The following is a 19,735-nucleotide window of genomic DNA, read 5'->3' as shown; positions in this document are numbered from 1 at the left end:
ATGAGTAGAGTGGTGGTTGCCAGGGACTAGGATAAAGGGCAAATAGGGAGATGCTGGTCAAAGAGTACAGAGTTTCAGTTGGAAAGGTGAAGTTCTGGAGATCTAATACACAGCATGATGACTACAGTTAACGATATTATACCTTATATTGTATACTTGAAATTAAGTAAGAGGATGGATCTTAAGTGTTCTCATCACAATAAATATTTAAATAAGTAAAATGGTAACTATGTAAAGTGATGGATGTGTTAATTAGCTGATTGTGGTGATCATTTTACAATGTATACATGTATCAAAACATCAAGTTGTACACTTTAAATACATGCAGTGCCTGTTTGTCGTTTATATAGCAACATAGCAGGAAAAAATCCTTCTCTTTAAAAATTTGAAAAAAATCTGTATTCTAACAATATCCTCAAGTGATATGAATGCATTATAAATTTTGAGGAGCATGGGCATAGTGGGTAAGAGCATCAGACTGGGGTTTGAAGCTCTAGTCTGCCCCTTGCTGGCCATGTTACGTTAGGGAGATTACTTAAGTCCAAGCTTGGAATTTCTCATCTATAAAATGGTGACAGTAATAGTATATAGTTCTGAAGGTTGGTGTGAGGATTGCATGAGATTAATACTAATGTCTGGCACATTGTATACACTCAACAAATGGCAGGTAAATGTATACAACTTAATTGTTATTGTCCTAGTTGAAAACATTCTTTCTTCCCATCTGGACTATTCTGCCTGCTTTTCCAGTCTTCGGCTCTTTTTATTCATCTCATCATAACTTCAGTGCTGTTATTTCCAATAGTAAAGATTTGATTCTGATACTGCTTTACTCAAAAAAATTCAAGGTAGCTCATTACATTTGTAAGCTTCTCACTACATTTATAATCCAAACTCTGGGCATGAAATCCATAGCCTCCTACTCTCTGAGAGCAGCCTATTCTAGAGAGAAGATGTGGTGGAAATGGGGAAGGCCTGAGTCAGGAGCTTCAAAATATTGCCTTTGTTTTGACAATAAAAAGCTGTTTGACTTTGTTTACTCTCCTTGGTCTCCACTTTCCTAATCCATACAATTAAGTAGTTTGGTTAATAGTTTTACACCTAGTAGTTGATGAAGCTGGAATTTGAATCAAGTCTCTACTGACACACCAGGAATTCCAGAGCTTTATACACAATATTGAAAACTGAGGAGAGGAACCTCATTCTTTATTTCTTATTTATGAAAATAATTTTGTCAATTGTTTGGGAACAAATCAACATGATATTTTAGATCACTGTTATTAAAAAGTGCCCAGTAGTACTAAAATCCAGTAGCAAACGATGGATATTTGTTTTGAACGTTTTTCAGAGAAATAGCAAATATATTCGGTTCTGTGATTTAAGAAGAACCACAGATTTTATTAAATGTGCTACAGAAACAACTGTATTCTCAGTAAAAAGCATGCAATATTTTAGAAATGATTTTTGCTTTCGATTGGGGGTGACTTTGTACTTTTAAATAGGTTTCCTGTAGAAGAGAATACTTTTGAAAGAGTATCCCAGAATTACGTTCCCAATTATGGTGTGATGAATCCCAGTATAGCCTTACTTCCTCAAGAAACTCAAAGCTTTATTTTCAGGATGCAATTTAAGTTTTTCAGTTAAGGTAGCAAGTACTTGTGGTTTGTTGCTACAGAAATACAATTTATTTCAAAATTATTCACATTTTCCCCTTCAGTTCTGTACCTAAAAATAAGTCAAACATTTTGTGAGGTGTTTAATCAATTTTGACCCTTTTATTAGATCCATTTATGTGTTCAGGGTTAGGCATTTATTAGTAGTAAGGAAATCACTTGGTGGGGAATTCTTCTGTTGAGCGACAGAGATAAGTACACTTAATCTTAGAAGAAAATGGATTGACGAGTTGTCAATATTGTTTTTCTCAGTTCTGTGATGTGCATTTTCCCACATGCTAGTCTTTCTGAAATTAGGGTACATCTTACTATTAATGTGATTTTTAATGTATTTTTGTTTGCCAAAGGAAATCTTTATTCTTTGTTCAGGAGAAACTATATTAATAAAATATGACTTATTTTATATATGAAAACCTTAAAAATAGAAGCTACAAGCCAGAAGTAAATTGATATGCAAGCAATTTTTATTCATTGATTTACATTAATTGATCAAAATATAAATGAGTCACCTAAAATTGAACAAGCATAGAGGAGGGATACAGTTACAATTTTATGTAATGACAAATACCCAAGTATTAATTAGATATGTGAAACTAATCATCAACTTCTCTTGAAAGTAAAGGCAAAACTACAAAAACACATAAAAAAGCTATATAAAGGCACAAAAATAAATTTAATAATCACCTTATTAAAATTTTGCACTATGATTAAATTTTTTTACAAATCAATAAATATGTTAAAATAATTTGCTGACCAATTTATGTACTGGAATTATTTGAGGCCTCTTGGAAATGCTATTAGAAAAATGTCTGTTGATTTAAAACCATTTAAATCTTTAAAATCGTAATATTTTCTTATTAAAAAAGACAGTGGAGGTAAACTCTTCAATTGCTCTTCGGTTATCAACTAATAACATCTGTTTATGACCCATTGTGTTGGGTTTTCGGATATCAGGGTTATTCACTGAACCCTGACTGTTGTACCTTAGAGAAGCGAGAACGAAGGCCCCCCCTGCAATAGTAGCCATGACATAGCTTTTGATCGAAATTATAAAGGAGCATCCAGTCTCTATGTGTAGCTCTCCAGACCTCAGTTACAGAACTAAAATATTTCAGATGGGACCTGTCTATGTAGTTCTCACATTGTTTACACGACCTCTCATCTAGATATGAATTTAGATACTACCTTGTTCCAAAAGAGTCTTTAAAACATCCAGAACCAAATGCATAGGGTTAAAAGTAATGTTTCTTGACAATTGAGATACAAAATTGGAGATTAGGTTGTTTAAAAAAAAACTGGTCTCTGTGGCTCTTTTATATAAAGGGGTGATTAAAAATCAGTTTCAGATGCCCATGGAGCAAGCCGTTTTATGTATTTAGATGAAGGAGGTGGGTTTACAGATTTAATTCACAAACTAATAATATTTACCTTTGTTGAGGATACAGCTTTAAAAGCATTTTTTATTTCTCTAGTATATAAAAGTGCATGTTTTGTACAAACCAAAAGGGGAAAAGATGGATATATCTAATGAACACTCAAAAATTTAAGGGCTAATTACTTTTTGTACCCTTGAATATATTATAACCTAAAGAGGCCATATCTAAGTGTATGCTTAACATCCTGAAGAATACTCTTATTAAAAAGCAGGTGCTGGTTTTCAGCAACTTATTTCTTTCAGACTGATTCTTTCCTTGTAGGGCTGTAAGAGAAAGCACTGCCCCCACCTGCTCACCAAATTATTGGTTCCTTCCTGTATGATAGGTACAGGTTGCCAAGGTGGTGCAGTAAGAAGACAGAAACAGGCAGATCTGGATTTCAACTCAGCTCTTACATAGCTGTGCAGCATTAGTCCTATCGCTTAACTTTTCTGAGCTCAGTAAACTGAGGGAATACTTCCAGCTTCGTTACTTGTTGCATGTGTTAATACATGGTAACTGTTATGCTAACAGGTGACGCTGATTATCGAAGGCATTAGATTGGTTCATACGAAATTGACATTTTTGTAGATAAAAAAATGGCCAAATTTAGGTCCTTGTTGTAAGGTGGTCCCCTCCTAGGAACCTCAACAGTACCGTTACAAGTAAGACCAAAGTATACATGGCTCCGTTAGATTTCTTGCTGAGTTTTCAGTCGATGGTCATAAATGGCCATTTTTATTGGTCACTAGTTTATAATATGCTGAAATAACATCTGCAACCGTGGAGCTTGGGTATATTAGACTATCTCATTCCCTACTCCCAATACAGATAAATATTTTATGTCTTGCTAAAGTTAGTATATTATACTCACTGCATGTGAATGGTTACACTTCTATTCTATGCTACTAAGAGTCACAAGTACACTAGAAGAATAGACACAAGCCCACTGTTTCGCCTGCCTTTTGTAATAATAGCAATAACATAGATGGTTGGTGAACCATGTACTCTCCTAAAAACTCGATTTCAAGGTGTTTCCTATATTGCGGATTTCCCTCTCAGTCACTCTCCTTTGCATTTGAGGCAGGCGTTTCCGGAAATTTCCGCTTAGCAGGATGTAGAGAAAAGGGTTAATGCTGCTGCTGGCATAGCTGAGACAGATAGAGAGGTAATAGCTCACATAGAAAGCCAGAGTGGGCTGCTCCATCTGTAAATTCACCAGTTGTATCACGTGATAGGGGGCAGCACTTAGGATAAAGACTGCCACCAGCGCCAGCACCATCTTTGTCAGCTTCATCACTCTCTGCCTGGGAACATTGGGGTTGTAGCTGCAAAGGAAACATTAGGATGGAACATAAACGACCTTAGAAACTATAGGGCAATGATCTCCTAGAACTTTTTGGATAGTTCATAAGAGCTATGCAGTGCAATATGAAGCTCATTTTTCCCCACTTATTCAGAGCATTGTGAAAAGATTCTTTTTCATTCCTGTTAAAAGTTTTCCAAAATTTCCAGAGCTGGAACATTTTGAGAAACAAATAACTTATTTGAGAAATACATAATGTAGTATTAAATAACATAGTATTCAAATTCACAGTATCAAATAAATATATAAGAGTTTCTACAGATATAAATAAATGATTGAATAAAATGAGAGAGGGGACAAATCTTCTTTACAGAAGAATTCCAAAAAATATATAAAGATATTCTCTTTTCCAGGAATGGGAGCTTAATTCCCACCCTCCCTCTTCCCTCTTGAGGGTGGGCTATACTTAATGACTTGCTTCCAAAGAATAGAGAAAGGGAATAGTAACTTTACAGTGGAGAAATCTGGCAAACATTGCCTTAATCCAGTGATCATGGTTAATATCAACAGAGATGTCATGTGGTTATCATGTGACCCCCCTGATAAGTTTTAATGAGAAGAACTTTTTTAAAAAACCACATAACTACAGTCTAATCGTGATACAATATCCGATAAGCCCAGATTGGGGGACATTCTACAGGATATCTCCTAACTAGTGCTTCTCAGGACTAATAAGTTTACGAGAAACAGGAAAGGGTGAGAAACTGTATAGACCAGAGGAGACTGTAGGGACATGACAGCTAAGTGTAATGTGGTACTCTAGATTGAATACCGGAACAGAAATAGAACATTAATGGAAAAATTGGTGAAATCCAATAAAGGGTAGAGTTTAGTCAACAGTGATGTACCAATGCCATTTTCTTTGCCTTGACAAATCCTTGATGGTAATAGATGTTAATGGGGAAACTGGGTGAAGAGTATATGCCTGTGCTATCTGTGCAAATTTTCTGTAAATTTAAAATTATTCTAAAATAAAAAATATTTTAAAATTCCAAAATTTTATCATGTTATGTCATAGTTAGACATTTTATAAAAATTTCCCTGGGACATGGATGAAGCAGATGAATAAGTCTAAGGAATAATATGAAAAAAAGCATGGCAGCTGAAAATCATTCTAAGACGATTCCTCTGCAGTTATCAAAGGAGGTACCATTATTCCTCTAATATGAGGCATAACTGGACAGTATGAGCTTCGTTTTATAATTACTCTTAGCATTTCTGAGGAATATGTTGGGAGCAAAGTGATCTGATTTGGAGAACTGTTTTAAAAGGGCTCAAGCATCCTTTCCAGCTGTCGGTGTCTTGATATTCCATGTGATTTCATTTCAACCTTCTCACCAATTGAGCTCCCTGTGATACATTTAAAAGCTAATTTTTCCCCCATAACTGTGCCTGCTTCCATTTCTCATTTTTAAATAGACCACCCTTTAACAATATAATATCTCCAAAGAATATCAAGAAATTCTAAGTGGGGAAAAAATGTCAATGGACACCTAAACCTTTGGTACCAGGGTTTTCCAAAAATTTTGAGTAATAATGTTTAAATTTTTCACCTATTCTTTTTTTCTTTTTTTACCTTTAGAGTGTTACACATGGTATATGTGGGAAACCCAGCAATCTTGTCCTTCCAAAACAAATACAATAATCTATTCTAAAGACAAATTTTAATAAAGCCTTTTTTTTTTAACCCAACATGTTATAAAATCACTGACTTACACATTTAAACAACTTGGTATGTACAGTTTCAAGCAGAAAATAATTTAGATTTATTCATGCAGTTTTAGAGACAACTATCTTTAAAAGTCCTTCCCAAGTTTACTGTCTTTATGTGTCTTTGGTTTTATTTAGTTCTAATTAATCTTGTCCTATGTATTCAAATATTAATAAGATCATTCTGCTCTAAATTGAAAAATTAAAACACAAAAATAAAAGGTTATACACAACATCTAGGACATTTAAGTATATACACAATTCTGCAAAATGTACAAATAAAACATTTAAATTACATTGTTAATGTAAATATAAAGTTATTCTTTAAATAGAATCTTGAGTTCTGTTTACATTTTTATGAAACTACAGCCTCAGTGATTTCAATATATATCACTGAGAGGTCTTCAAATAGCTGCTCCAAAATATGTCTTATTTTCAGGAAATGTCTCATATATACATTAATTCCCATATGTCTAAGTGTGGTATGTTTTAAGTGATGTTTAAATTTCTGTTGTGGATGTCTTAGGATCTCTGAATTGTTCTTTCAATAAATAAAGCAAAATAAGGCAAACACTTACCATCTGGCATCCTTATTCTGTTGATACATCTCCCAAGTATAGCATAAAATTAAAATATAGCATGCCAAAATCAAGGGCAAAGGGAAAAAAAAAGTTGTTATCGTCAAATAAAGTGTGTACCTGTAAAATGAGAGATAGAGAAGACATGACTGTTACATTCACAATGCTAGGAACTGGCTTTTACAGTTTATGACTCTGATTTCTCAGGGCCCAGGATAAAGGATTTTCGAGAAAAGATAAGGATTTTTGGGTGCTTTCCTTTAGAGAAGTCTGCTTGCTCCTCATTTTAGATTGTTCACCGACAATGATGCATGTCTATTCTTCAGCCAAGCTCAGAGCTACTAAGTACGGAGCAGGTAAGGATACTTATTATTATCATTATCTTTAGTATTATTAACAACAATAGACAACAGCAGGTAGCATTTATTATAGAGTAGGCACCAATCTGAGTGCTTTACATATTTTAACCCACTGAATATGTATAACCCCATGAGCTACATGCCATTAGTATTCTCATGTTAGAAGACAAACTAAGACACAAAGGGGTTAAGTGGCTTGCCAAAGGTTACCCAGCTAGTAAGTGGCAAAGGTGGGATTTGAACCCAGACAGACAATGGAGCTGCATAGCCCTTGCCTGTAACCAAGGCTCAAGATGAGCCTCTTAAAGGGCATGTTGTAAAATCAGCCAATCCTTTCCCAAGTGCTCTGCCAAAAAGAATTCTCAAGTGAGCCAACTCCATTTCTGCACAGATGCCAGGTGTCTTCCTTCCTGGCAGAACCTTGGCATTGGTGAAAGAAGACAGCCCAGATTAAGTGGGTATGGACGGGGTGGCAGAGAGTGAGCACCTGAACTTCCAGTCTCAGTTAACCATAAGGCTTTAATTTTAGGAGAAACAACAGAGGCTGAAACCTCAGAATATCCTTTATGATAATCAACCAAAAATAGCAGAAGCAGCTGATGACGCAAAATAGTTAATCTTTGTTTCTTTGACACAGGCCAAAGTCCTATGATCATTTAGCAAGCCTCATGTGCTCTTCTTTTAGATAGGTTGTGGTCCATATTAATTTATCAGTGCCAGTGATTAACTATCATTTCATCTTTAGATTAGTTGATGGTTTTTGTCTGTGAGTGTAGCCAATGCTGATGGGAGAAATAATAAATAAATAATCAGTCCTATCTATGTTGAACTTCTCAGGGGCTTGCTGTTACTGGACTTGCAATCTTGTAAGGCTTCTACCTCCATCCCTCTTGGCCTGTGTTTACATGATGCAGAAATGACTCATCTATTTGACAAGTAGTGAGTGGAAAAAAGGAATCTGCCAGATTGACCTGAGGTGGTATACGAATATATGTAAAAAGCACCTAGCGCGGTGCCTGGCCCTTAGTAGACAATCAAAACATTTTAGTCATAGACTCCGATGCTATGTTCAAAATTTCAAATGAGAAAATTTTGATTTAATTTTTCTTTTCAAATTAAAATGTAAGAAATGCCCGTGTTGGTTGCTGTATTAGTTACCCAGAGCTGCTGTAACAACTTACCATAAAGTGGATGGCTTAAAGCTACAGAGATTTATTGTTTCACAGTTTTGAGGCTGGAGTTTGAAATCAAGATGTCAGCAAGGTTGGCTCCTTTTGTAGGCTCTGAAGGAAAATCTGTTCCTTGCCTCTCTCCTCACCTCTGTAGGTGTTCTTTGGCTTGTAGACACATTATTCCAATCTCTGTCTCTGTCTTCCCAGGCATTCTCCTCTCTGTATGTCTCTTCGAATCTCCCTCTCCCTCTCAAGACACTAAACACTGGATATGGGGCCCACCCAAATCCAGTATGGCTTCATCTAAACTTGGTTATATCTGCAAAGACCCTATTTCTAAATAAGATCACATTCACAGGTATTCAGAGTTAGGACTTGAATATATCTTTTTGGGGAACACAAGTCAATCGAATTCCAGTTGCATCTCGATAACGTTGCATCTTGGTGACCCTGAGGCCCTTGTGGAAATTCTGTCCCTCCCTCGATTGCTGAGTTCCTGCTGTGTCTGGTGGCGAGACTCTTTAAAATGCATGTTTAAATATATTTGTGCCCACTGAGGTGCCACGATTAAACTCAAAATCTTTTTCTAAAGGTTACTCTCTTTTTAAAATCATGCTATCAACTTGACTGGAAAGCAGAAAGCTAAGCAGGGAGACTGGCTGGCAGAGGATCCCCAAGGATACTGTGCGGCAGCTCGTGTGTTGACAAGGAGGATGAAGCACTTCATAACTTAATTCAACTCTATTTTTCTTAAGTTTTAACAACCTACCAGAGTACATCGTCAGGGGATGTTAAATCAAAAGCACAACTCTCCACGCCGTCTTCAAATTTGATGACTTTCGAATAGACCCAGACAGGCAATGCCAGAATAAAGGAAGTGGCCCAGAGGCCCAAATTGATGCAGATGGTCTTGTACCTCGTTCTCCAACTTATAAGTTGAAATGGTTGGACGAGAGCCAAGTACCTGCAAAGCCAGTTAAGAAGGGTTTGAGAACAATCAATAAAAGCACTGAGCTCCAAGGATGAAAGGTTCATGACAAGAGTAAATTATTAGTATTATTATCCTCCCTGAAGCACACCTCTATCAGGGTAAAGGAAAGTTATATTTTTTAAGAGCTGGCTGGTACCTGTAGAGAAAACAACTCTTGACCCTGAAAGTCTGAATAAACCACTCACTGAAATAGCTGTCACTTCCACGAACACACTGATGATGGTAAAATTCTGCCCTGGAAACTTTCTCTTTACAAAGGTTCTCTCTTGTACACAAGGATCTGGAAAACTTTGTCTCCGAACAGGGATTTCCTCCAGGAGTGGGGCCCTGTGCCTATAGGATTTGCTGATGTAGAGGCAGGAAGGAGGAAAGCGCACTGGCTGGTAGGACCCCTAGCAGAATGAGGTTCAGGCTCATGGGACAGGCATTTGCTCAGATGGCTTTACAGTAGGGTCCCCAGTCTCTTGAAGGTTCAGTTCACAGAAATCACAGTGACGATAAACAAATGTGACTAGTATAGACAATGCAAATTCCTCAGGGAACTTGAGCTGGAGGTGGAGGGGGAAATGGGCTAAGGGGTTTTCTTTTTTTTTCCATTTTTGACCCAGAAAAAAAAGGATAATCATTACTGAAAACTTGAAATTCTGACATATCAAATATATCTGATTTTCCAGCAAATCCAGGAAGAATTTTTCAGAGCCAAATAAAAGCTGAAGGATGAAAAAGAGAGCTCAGACCCCAAAGGAAGGGTATTTGAGATAGCACAGTTTTGCTGGGGGTTGGGTGGTGAAAGGCAGTACTTGTAGACATTAAATAAATGCAGAAAGTGTTTCAATGGTCATTTAATTTCCTGCAAATTGTCGTAGAACTACTTGATGAAGACTTATAAAAATGAAAAATTTCCTGTCCCCTTGCTATTTCAATTTCACACAAGAAGCAGGATGTTTTGCATTCAGTTAAGGGACCCCTCGGCATGCAGGGAGAGGTTAGTGGCCCAGTGTTCCCCAGCCGCTTCTCCTTCTGCGTATTGTACCTGCATCACCTCCGGCTAAAGAGAGAAGGCCCCGTCCCGGGTGGGGAAGGGGTGAGGCAGCGATTGCACAGCAGCCAGCCATCATACTGCCTGGGATTAAAGAATGATGGAGCCATGGCATTAATCAATTAGGAATCTTCTCTGATCATATTCCCACTCCAGCATCACTCCCCCTCCCCTGCCCAAAATGGCTTTCCATTGCCTTTTAGATAAAATTCAGAATTCTTACCATGACCTGCAAGGTTTTTCTCCACCTGGCCCTGCCTGCTACTCAAGCTGAAGCTTGCACCGTCTCTCCCTGGCTTCCTACCTGCCTGACAGGATCTGCCTGTTTCCTCTTGCTCTTGCTTCGAGTTCTCATTTAATGGTCTGTGTCTCAGAAAACCTTCTCGACCATCACTCACACCAGTCACTCTTCAGGAGGATCCATGACTGTAAGTACAGATCATAGGGAACCTCTACATTTTCTTCCTAGTATGTGTCGCTGTAACTATGTTACCCATGTGACCCTTCAACGGATGTCTTTTTACACCTCTGGAATGGAAGCCGCATGAAAACAGGAACCTTGACTATTGGTTTAATGCTGCTGTATCTTCTGTGTTGGCATAGTCCCTAGCATATGGTCCATGCTCAATAAATATTTGTGAAATGAATGAATGAATAGGGGATTTTGCTTCTACTTACTGACTTTTGAAGTTCTAGAGAATTTGTTTACAAAAGTAGCCACCTATGAAAGTCTAGGTAGCTTTTCACTGGAGGCAATTATTTTTAATGTTTTGGATGTTTGCATTTTGTCAAATTGCTTTTGGAGGTAGGAATCACTATTATAACATTCCACACACTGACAGTTATTACTAATTAGAGAAAAAAATGAAAAAGTTGTGAGAAATTTAAAACTTATGATCTCTTATATTCTCAATTAAAATGACTTAAATGTATAAACAATAAAGCATACAGATGGCACTGACATTTGGTTATGGCCTTACAAAGAAAACTCTATTTCTGTTTTATAAAATTGCAAAATTCATTGAATTTTTATGATTTTGGTACAATTAAAACTGTAAGAAATGCAGAGGAGGAAAAGGTTCAGTTTTACAGAATCTTCTTTTGTTTCTGGCTACATAATTTCCTAGAGCAGGGGTCCCCAACTCCCAGGCCGAGAACTGGTACTATTAAGAACAGGGCTGCACAGCAGGAGATGAGCTGCGGGGGAACAACACTTCATCTGTATCTGTAGCCGCTCCCCAGCGCTAGCATCAGTGCCTCAGCTCCACGTCAGATCATCAGCTATTAGATTCTCATAGGAGCACCGAACCCTGGTGCCAAAAAGTTTGGGGACCGCTGCTCTAGAGTGAGGTGGGAAGAGGGATAAGGGTCTGAATATCTTAATTCTAAAGTAAAATTTCAGCATACTGTGTTCATCAGATTAAAAAAACCAAAAACATGCTATTCAGGAATATAAGACACACATGCACACTCACACACATGCACACTCACACACATGCTTATAGAAGAAAAACCCATGAACATGAGGAAATACATATAGTTGGCCTGTTCCAAGGCAGACAGTGTCCATTCACTTAATTTATAGTAAAAGATTTACAGAAGAGGTACTACTTCCCCTTTTTAAAGGAAAAGTCAATACTTTCCTGCATTCAGCAGACAGGTATGAAGCAGGTTTTATTATGTCCAGGAGTGGGGTTATGACTGGTAAGGCCTGTACTTTAGGTTGCTTTTCTGCAAGGGCCTGTCCTTCCCCTAATGCTGCAACTCTGGCAAGCTCACCACACTTTACTCAAGACATTGTCAGCATCGGCTGGCATCAGCTGAACTAACCAGACCTACATAGTACATTGATTAAAAAATCTGATGTTAATTATAAATTGAAAAGCACACTCTATATTTGGAGAATTCTTTTGCAGAAAAGCAGCAGAATATAAAATATGCATTAAATATTTCCATTGGTTTTCATGTCTGAATAACAATCCAGTGAATGATTTATATGAACCTTGTTATTCCTTTGTTTATCCATCTGAAGAACTGTTCATCATTTTTCTACCTCAAAGGCCTACTTGGAAGGGTAAAAGAGGCAGAGCTCAGGAAAACTTCTGGGTGGAGCCAGAGAATTTAACACAGCACTCAAGATTGACAGTTATTCATTCATCGATATGTTTTGAGCACCTATGTGCCAGGCACTGTTCCATAGACACTTGGGATGTATTTGTGATCAAAGACCCTGACTGTATGGAATTTACATTTGAGGGGTAGCTAAACAATAAACAGTGCACACATACATTCACACACAAAGTAAGTTAAACTATGTAACATATTTGATGCAAGAGAGAGAGAAAAAGTAAATCAGAACAAGGGGAATCATGTGTGCTGGTTTGGGGTTGGGATTGGAGTGGGAAGAAGGTAGTTGGAGATTTTCAGTGGGTTGTACTCTAAGACAATCCTGTTTTATATATTACTGTTGTCTTTAGGTCTTCTTTCTGTTTGGGGAATGCTGCTAGGACCCGGTGTGGAAGTTCTGGTGTCTGGATGAGGCAGGGCACATCTTACCTTGCATGCTTCCTAAAGAGGCTAGATGGTGGGTTAATTACAAGCTACTTGCCATCTCTAGAGACAGCCTGGGTCTGCAGTGGGCTACACCACTCACTGGCTCCATAAGTATGCACCATCACCACCATCTGCTCAAATAACATTAGTGTATATGGTGAATAAATATGGCTATGTCACATTCCAGGTCACGGTCAAATAAATTTCTAATCATACAAAATAGCAGCATTTGCATTAAGCAATCATAATGATAAGTGTAAAAGAAGTAAAAGATGGTCTTCTTCATACTGGGACATCTCTTCACAGTACATTTCTGCTCCACTGATTCCTTCAAGCTGCTAGGTGATAGCAAGAATATGTGAGACATGAACATGCCAGACATAGCTCTGGACAGAAAGTAAGGAGACCTACTTCGGTTCTCAGCTCTGCCTCTGACTCTATGTGCCTTCAGCAAATCCCCTCACTTCTTGGGGACTCAGCTTTTTTGTTGCAAGAATGTTGGCAGAGGGGGCATTCATTCTGGTCTTCAACATTTCATGATTTTGAGATCTTTTTATCTTGCAGTGAATTGTAAATAAAACAGAGGTCAAAAAATAATTAGAAAAAATGGTATTTTAGTGTTTTTAAGCTTTCTATTTAAAAATAGATTTCTGTGAAAGTTGGTGCAAAGTTTCTTAAGTAATTAATCCTACAATGAAATAAGCAAGGAAGAGGAGCTGTGCTGTTACAAACCAGCAGTTATGTTGCTTAAACTGGGATGAACTTGGGGAAGCACAGACAACTCTGAATTATGCCAAGATATTTCAAAATCTCTTCACTTACCTGTCCACACTCATTACAGTCATGATGGCACTACAGGCAAACTGGTTGCAGGTATCCAGGGATGTAATGATGGTGCAGAGAGGTCCCCCAAAAACCCACTCTCCTCCCTTTGCCCACTGGTGAATAAGAAAAGGCATTCCAATGATGTGGACCAGATCAGCCACAGCCAGGTTGCAGATATAAATGTCAGGAATAGTTTTATTCCTAGACCTGAAAGAAATGGAGAGAAACTGAAGACCAACATTGAAAGCATGCACCTTCTTCAATTTATGCCACCTGTTACAATTTTTCAATTGCCAAATAGATTTTAAAAGTTAAAAGAAAACCTTGTAAAACTAGAATTACAGTTCCTACCTCATGGTGGTACTGTAAGGGTTAAATAAGAAAAAAAGGAAAAAATTAAAGGAAAACCTTCACAAATGCCTAGTTTTGTGTATATATAAACATTTTGAACTAAATATATGATAACTAACTGAAGTGGTTTAAAAATATGTCCACACATTCTTTGATACTACTTTCAAAATATGGAGCCTAATTCCCTCCCCTTGATTGTGAACTGAACTTAGTAGCTCACTTTTAACAAGTAAGATATGGTGCAAATGACAGTGTGTGACATTCACAGTTAGGACATAAAAGCATCGTGGGGTTTTCTCCTTGCTCTCTCTTGGTCACTTTCTCTGGGGAAGCCAGCTGTCATCTTGTGAGAATACTCAAGTAACTGTCTGGAGAGGTCCACGTGGAGAGGAACTGAGGCCCCCTGCCAGCAACTAACACTGTCTTGCCAGATGTATGAGTGAGCTACCTTGGAAGTCAGTGCTCCAGCCCCAGACTGCTGCCCTCGAGGACTGCTTGACTGCAACTTTGTGAGAGATTCTGAGTCAGAACCACCTGGCTAAGCCACTGCTTGGGTTCTTGATCCTCAAAACGTGTGAGATAATCAATATTTATTGTTTTAAGCCACTAATTTTGGAGTATTTTCTATATAGCAACGGTTTATACTAACTCTAAACTCACTCAGGAAAAAGGCTTAATCTTTATGTATCCCTAGCACAAAACAAAACAAACAAACAAAAAAACAGCTGAACAGGGAAAATAAATGGTTTTGTATTGTGCAAAGCATTTTTCCCACTGAAGTGTAAGTTCAAATCCTGAGACCATTGTTTAAAAAAATTTCAATCACTACTTAGAAAAATTTCAATAAAATCTAACCCAATAGGAGAGCCTATTAAAACTCTGAAATTTAGACAGTGTGAAGATATCTGAAATGAGTGGACTGGTAGAGAATGAACTCATGTCTCTTGCTGGGGGAGTAAATTCAATGTTACCTAGATGTGACACTTTCCGCTGTAGGTAAAAGAATTTTCCGAGGGCAGAAATTTCAATTTTAAAATCAGTTGGTTCCTATCATCAAGAATTGGGACATTCAATAATAAACAGGCATTATCTTTACCTGGGAGATGCTTTCATTAATTTAACCAACATTTCATTGAGCACCAATTATATGTTAGGCATAATATTATGCCGTGGGACTGCAAAACTAAATAATCTATAAACTGTAACATGGAGGAGCTTGTAGTCTAGACAAATGATCACATTACAATGTGATGAGAGAAAGCTAGAGCAAGAACAAGGAATACACAAAAGGGAGCTTTGCCCTCTCCTTTGGGGACAATCAAAGCAGATTTCTTGGCAGAAGTGGCATCTGAACTGAGGACAAATTAGAATTTAAATAGCACATAAGAATTAGCCCTAAGATTATGCCACCGTTGCTAGTTGACTCTAGATTCAGAGCTATTACTCTATGGCTTGGAAGCTAGCGTGTGTCTTTATTATTCATGGGCTGCAAATTCTATGGGCTGTGAACCCTGAGCCATCGAATCCTCATGTGAGACATCAGTCTGAGTGAGGATATTTTACCCAGCACCTGGCAACATGCACTGAGTGGAGAAGTTACTGCTACTGAGTCCTTATTCAGCAATCGTGCTCTGAGCACTGCTGACGCCACTACAAAGCAGGCTGGTTCTTTGCCCCAGGAGATTGCTGGCTTATGTCAGAAAGACCAAGGAGAAGAGACTAGAGGAAAGGATCATGTCAACCAAAAGAGCAGCCAAGTGACTGTCCTTGGTCTCTCATTCTTGGTCTTTCCAGGCCATTGAGTGTAGAAGATGGAGAGGGAGAAAGGGACGGGAACAGATACCAGAGGTCAGGTAGAGAGAGTTCCACATTCAAAAACAAAACAAATAAAAAAACCCACATACCAAAACAAAAGCAAAAACACAACAACAAAAATCTTACAAATCTTACACTCTAAGTAGATGCTTTTTCCATTTGAATTAGGATATAAACTGTAAGTGGCTGCTTAGGTCCTAATCGCAGCAGTTAGATCTGTGGCCCTTGCTCTTCTTTAGACAGACACTGTCCTTTATCAATAATATATTATGGTAATTCCATTGATGAGGACAGAGCTGGCCATTAACTGGCAATTAAAAGGAATGAAATAAAAGTGTTTCTAGATGGTATTCTGTACAGAAAAAGAGAATTCTGAAACAAATGATGTATTTATCTGGGCATAAAATATGAGGGCGATAAAATAACACATACTTATTATTACTTTCTTTACTGAAAGTGACAGCATAGAAAATATAAATAACTTGCATTCTTTTTTTTTAGGTCCAATTTATTTTCAGGTGTCCTATTACCAGATTTTATTAGATTTCTGTCTCTCATGACTCAAACATTTAAAATTAAACATGTAGAGTACTAATCATTTTGGCTAACATGTTTTCCATATTGTTAACATGGTCCTATCTAATGTTCACTAATTTGAAGAATGATGAAATAAATTATAGTATCCCATAATCCTATACAATAAATGATGTAGTTGTTACAAATCATAGTTTGTAAGTATATATAATCAAATGGGAAAAATACTTATTAAGTAAAAAGGTCCCAATCGTGTACATAGTATGACTCCAAATTTATTTAAAAATTTGTTTAATAACATGTCAAGTGATCACAGTGATTATCTACTTGGTAATAGTAGTATAACTGATTTTGACTTTATCTTTTGTATATTTTTATGTTTAAAAATTTTTTCTTTTAAAAACATGTTTACTTTTTGCATCAGATATAACAATATATGCTATGGGTTAAATGAAACTAACAAAACATATAACATCACACATGTAGAAGGCTTTGCTAATCAGCTTGTTCTCAAATTCATTTCCCACCCTTCCCCAGCTTTGTTCTCTCATGACTCAGGTCTCCTTGCCAACTGGCTATTGGTTAGTTTTGGCCAATAAGAAGCACTATCAGAGGGAAATTGGAGGGTAGGAAGAGAGGAGAGGCCAGGGCATTTCCTTTCTTTCTTTGTTGTTGGCATCTCTGGGAGTGGCTGTGTCTACTTCCATGGCTTCACCTTCTCCCTACAGCCCCCACTTTATGGTCCCAGATCCCACTGTGACCACAGGTCCCACCAGGCAGCCCAGACTCCTGGGATCTGTAAAACCACTTCCTCTTCTCTGTGCAGCTCAGGGCCTGGAAAGAGGTTGTGGTGTTGGGGTGAGAACGGTGGTAGAGTGTGGTAGTACCTTCCTGCCTTTATATCTGGGTCGCCTCACCAGCCCTTATTTGGCATTTAGCTCTAGTTGCAATAAATTCCTATTGTGAGCCAAACTCCATGAATTCATAGTGATTTAGTGAAGAGCTGTGCTGAGAAGACTTCTCAGTCCTCACACAGGCTCTTACTACAGGACAGACATGTAGAGAGGACTGCCAAGGAGGGGAGAGTTTAGAATAGAGTGGCATATTTGCCAACCCTGCTCTAGATACATAGTGTATTATAGTGGTAAGAGAACCTAAGTGGGATTCTATTTTTATTTGTATGCCCTCATTTATTGTGTCCTTGGGCAAGACATTCAACCCGTTTAGATTCCAGAGTTGTCTTGGTGTATTGGACCATAGTAATAAGGGTCTCCCACCAACTTTCCAATTCATTTGAACAAATGTGGCTGTGAAGTTCTGCAGCATCCAAAATGTAGGGTGTATGTGCAGAAAGTTATGAGTCAGTCCCAACAAGAGCTTACACATGGCTGACACTCTGGGAACAGTAGAGGGCTGGATGAAAGGGAGCCACTAGTTATGATTAAAGCTGGGTAGGGAAAAGGAAGAGGCCTTGTTCTAAGCATTTTCTCTTCCTTTCAGCAACTGTATTCCATTAGACCGTTTGTGTTCCTTCAGGTTAAAGCACTCCCTGTTGTAATCTCTGTATAAAATGTAGACACCATCGAAAGGGTTAAAAAGTACGGAGTTTTAGTAATTCATGATTTAGTGTGAATTAGTTGATGACAGGGAGTTGAGGGCAAGGAATGATAGAATGGGCACTTTTATTTATTGAGAGACAGGGCACCCCTTAATCTCTGTTCTCTTGAAGCAGTCTGTCAGTAAATAGGAGAAAGATGTGTTCAGGAAGTAGAGATGAGGAACGACACAGAAAAATGTCATCTCTTTTATTGAGTTACTTTCTTAGGGCCCACTGTGGCTGTGGAGAACAGCTGAGTAATAGGATTGAGTTCATCTCTCTCCGAAGAATAAAAGAGGAAAATATTATAATTGGTCTCATTTTCCTCCTACACTTTCTAACCCAGCTTCCTTTTGACCTGCTATGAATTTAAAGTATGTAAAGACTAGTAATGATCTGGTCTTATTTCTTTATAGTCACCCCCTTCATACACAAATCACTTCTTTATTTAAAAAAAACAAAAACAAAAACAAAAAACCATATAGAACATTCTATTCTGGAGGCTCCATCTTTTTTAAAGCTATTTTTTTTTGTATATATGTTTCATATACGTTTCTAGTCTTCGTGTGGCCAAGTCAGAAGTTAGTTCATTGCTTGCTTCCCAGTGTCACTATGTCTCTCAGTTTGGCCTACTCGGGAGTGATCTGTGTTGAGGGGGACAATCCACCATCTATGACTGCCTTAATCTTTGGATGATCAGGTAGAGTTTCTCTCTTGCCCAAGTGAGTGAAAAAGAGTCTCTTTCACAAGTCAGCTTCTTGTTGCTGGAAAATTAAATGGTTGCATTGCAGTTTCAATCTTTGCCTGGGCACCACCTCCAGAGATTCTGAATTCATTGGTCTGGGGTGAAACTGTGTTTTAGGAGTTTAAAAAGCTCCCCAGGTGATTTTAATATGTAGCTCAGATTGAGAATTGTTGCTCTAAAAATTCACTAACCCAGCAGTAAGATTTGGCTTAGGTCTTTTTGAGATCTACAACTCAGATGTTACTTAATACATAATGAAAATATGTGTGGAATCTTCTTTAATTATCTTAAACAAATATTTCCCAAACCTGATTTCATTAAGAAAAAGTCCCACAGGAGGGAAAGGATTCACTTAGGGAGTATGGAATGTCCCTAAATGTGGAAAAGGAGAAGCCTTACCTAGTTATAGTGACTACAATGAGGATGTTGCCGATCAGCCCCATTGAGCAGATCATCCCAATCATGGAAGGGAGGATGACTGTGTCCACAATGCTGAGGGTTTGATAAGCAAACTCTTTATTCATAGATTTGTTCAAAAGTTCAGCAGAAGTGTTCCAACAGGAGGAGTGAAGTGATTTCATTGTTCATGAACTTCCAGTGGTTAAAACTATGAAGGAATAGGAAGTGATTTATTTAATGGATTTTTGAGGCAGTTCCCTCAATATAGATTTTCTTTAACTTAACTCAAAAAATATTTATTGGGGCCTTCTTTGCACCAAGAATCCATGCAACAAAAGATTTCAGGGTGAGTATAATTGCTCCCTGTCTATAATGATATCACAGATTACCAGAAGAGATATGTAAACAGCAATTGCAGAATGGTGGCCCATGATAGCGTGCACATGTTATCACACTTTACTGTGGTATATGCTTTGAGCATAGCTGATATTAGCTCAGTGCACACTAGTGCTGGTTGTTTATAGCTGGCATCTGTTCTTATTGGCCTGTGTATCTAGTTGTACTGGCTAGTACTACTACAACACTTAGATTGTTAAATATATCTTCCCTGTCT

The 19,735-nt window shown here is 37.8% G+C and overlaps 1 protein-coding gene across 1 annotated transcript; it reads right to left on the bottom strand.

Moving 5' to 3' along the window:
• Window positions 1-3,942: 3,942 nt before the first annotated feature.
• MCHR2 (melanin concentrating hormone receptor 2) lies at window positions 3,943-19,335 on the bottom strand. The gene is made up of 5 exons (XM_006926273.1): window positions 19,123-19,335; window positions 13,679-13,888; window positions 9,043-9,237; window positions 6,743-6,862; window positions 3,943-4,416 (listed from the first exon to the last, which is right to left on the bottom strand). Exons 1-5 carry the CDS (start codon window positions 19,302-19,304, stop codon window positions 4,101-4,103), a joined length of 1,023 nt encoding a protein of 340 aa, XP_006926335.1. The 5' UTR covers window positions 19,305-19,335; the 3' UTR covers window positions 3,943-4,100.
• Window positions 19,336-19,735: the final 400 nt, after the last annotated feature.

This window comes from Pteropus alecto, unplaced genomic scaffold (genome assembly GCF_000325575.1).
Source record: "Pteropus alecto unplaced genomic scaffold, ASM32557v1 scaffold7, whole genome shotgun sequence".
NCBI lineage: Eukaryota > Metazoa > Chordata > Mammalia > Chiroptera > Pteropodidae > Pteropus > Pteropus alecto.
This window is presented reverse-complemented; position numbering and strand designations above follow the sequence as displayed.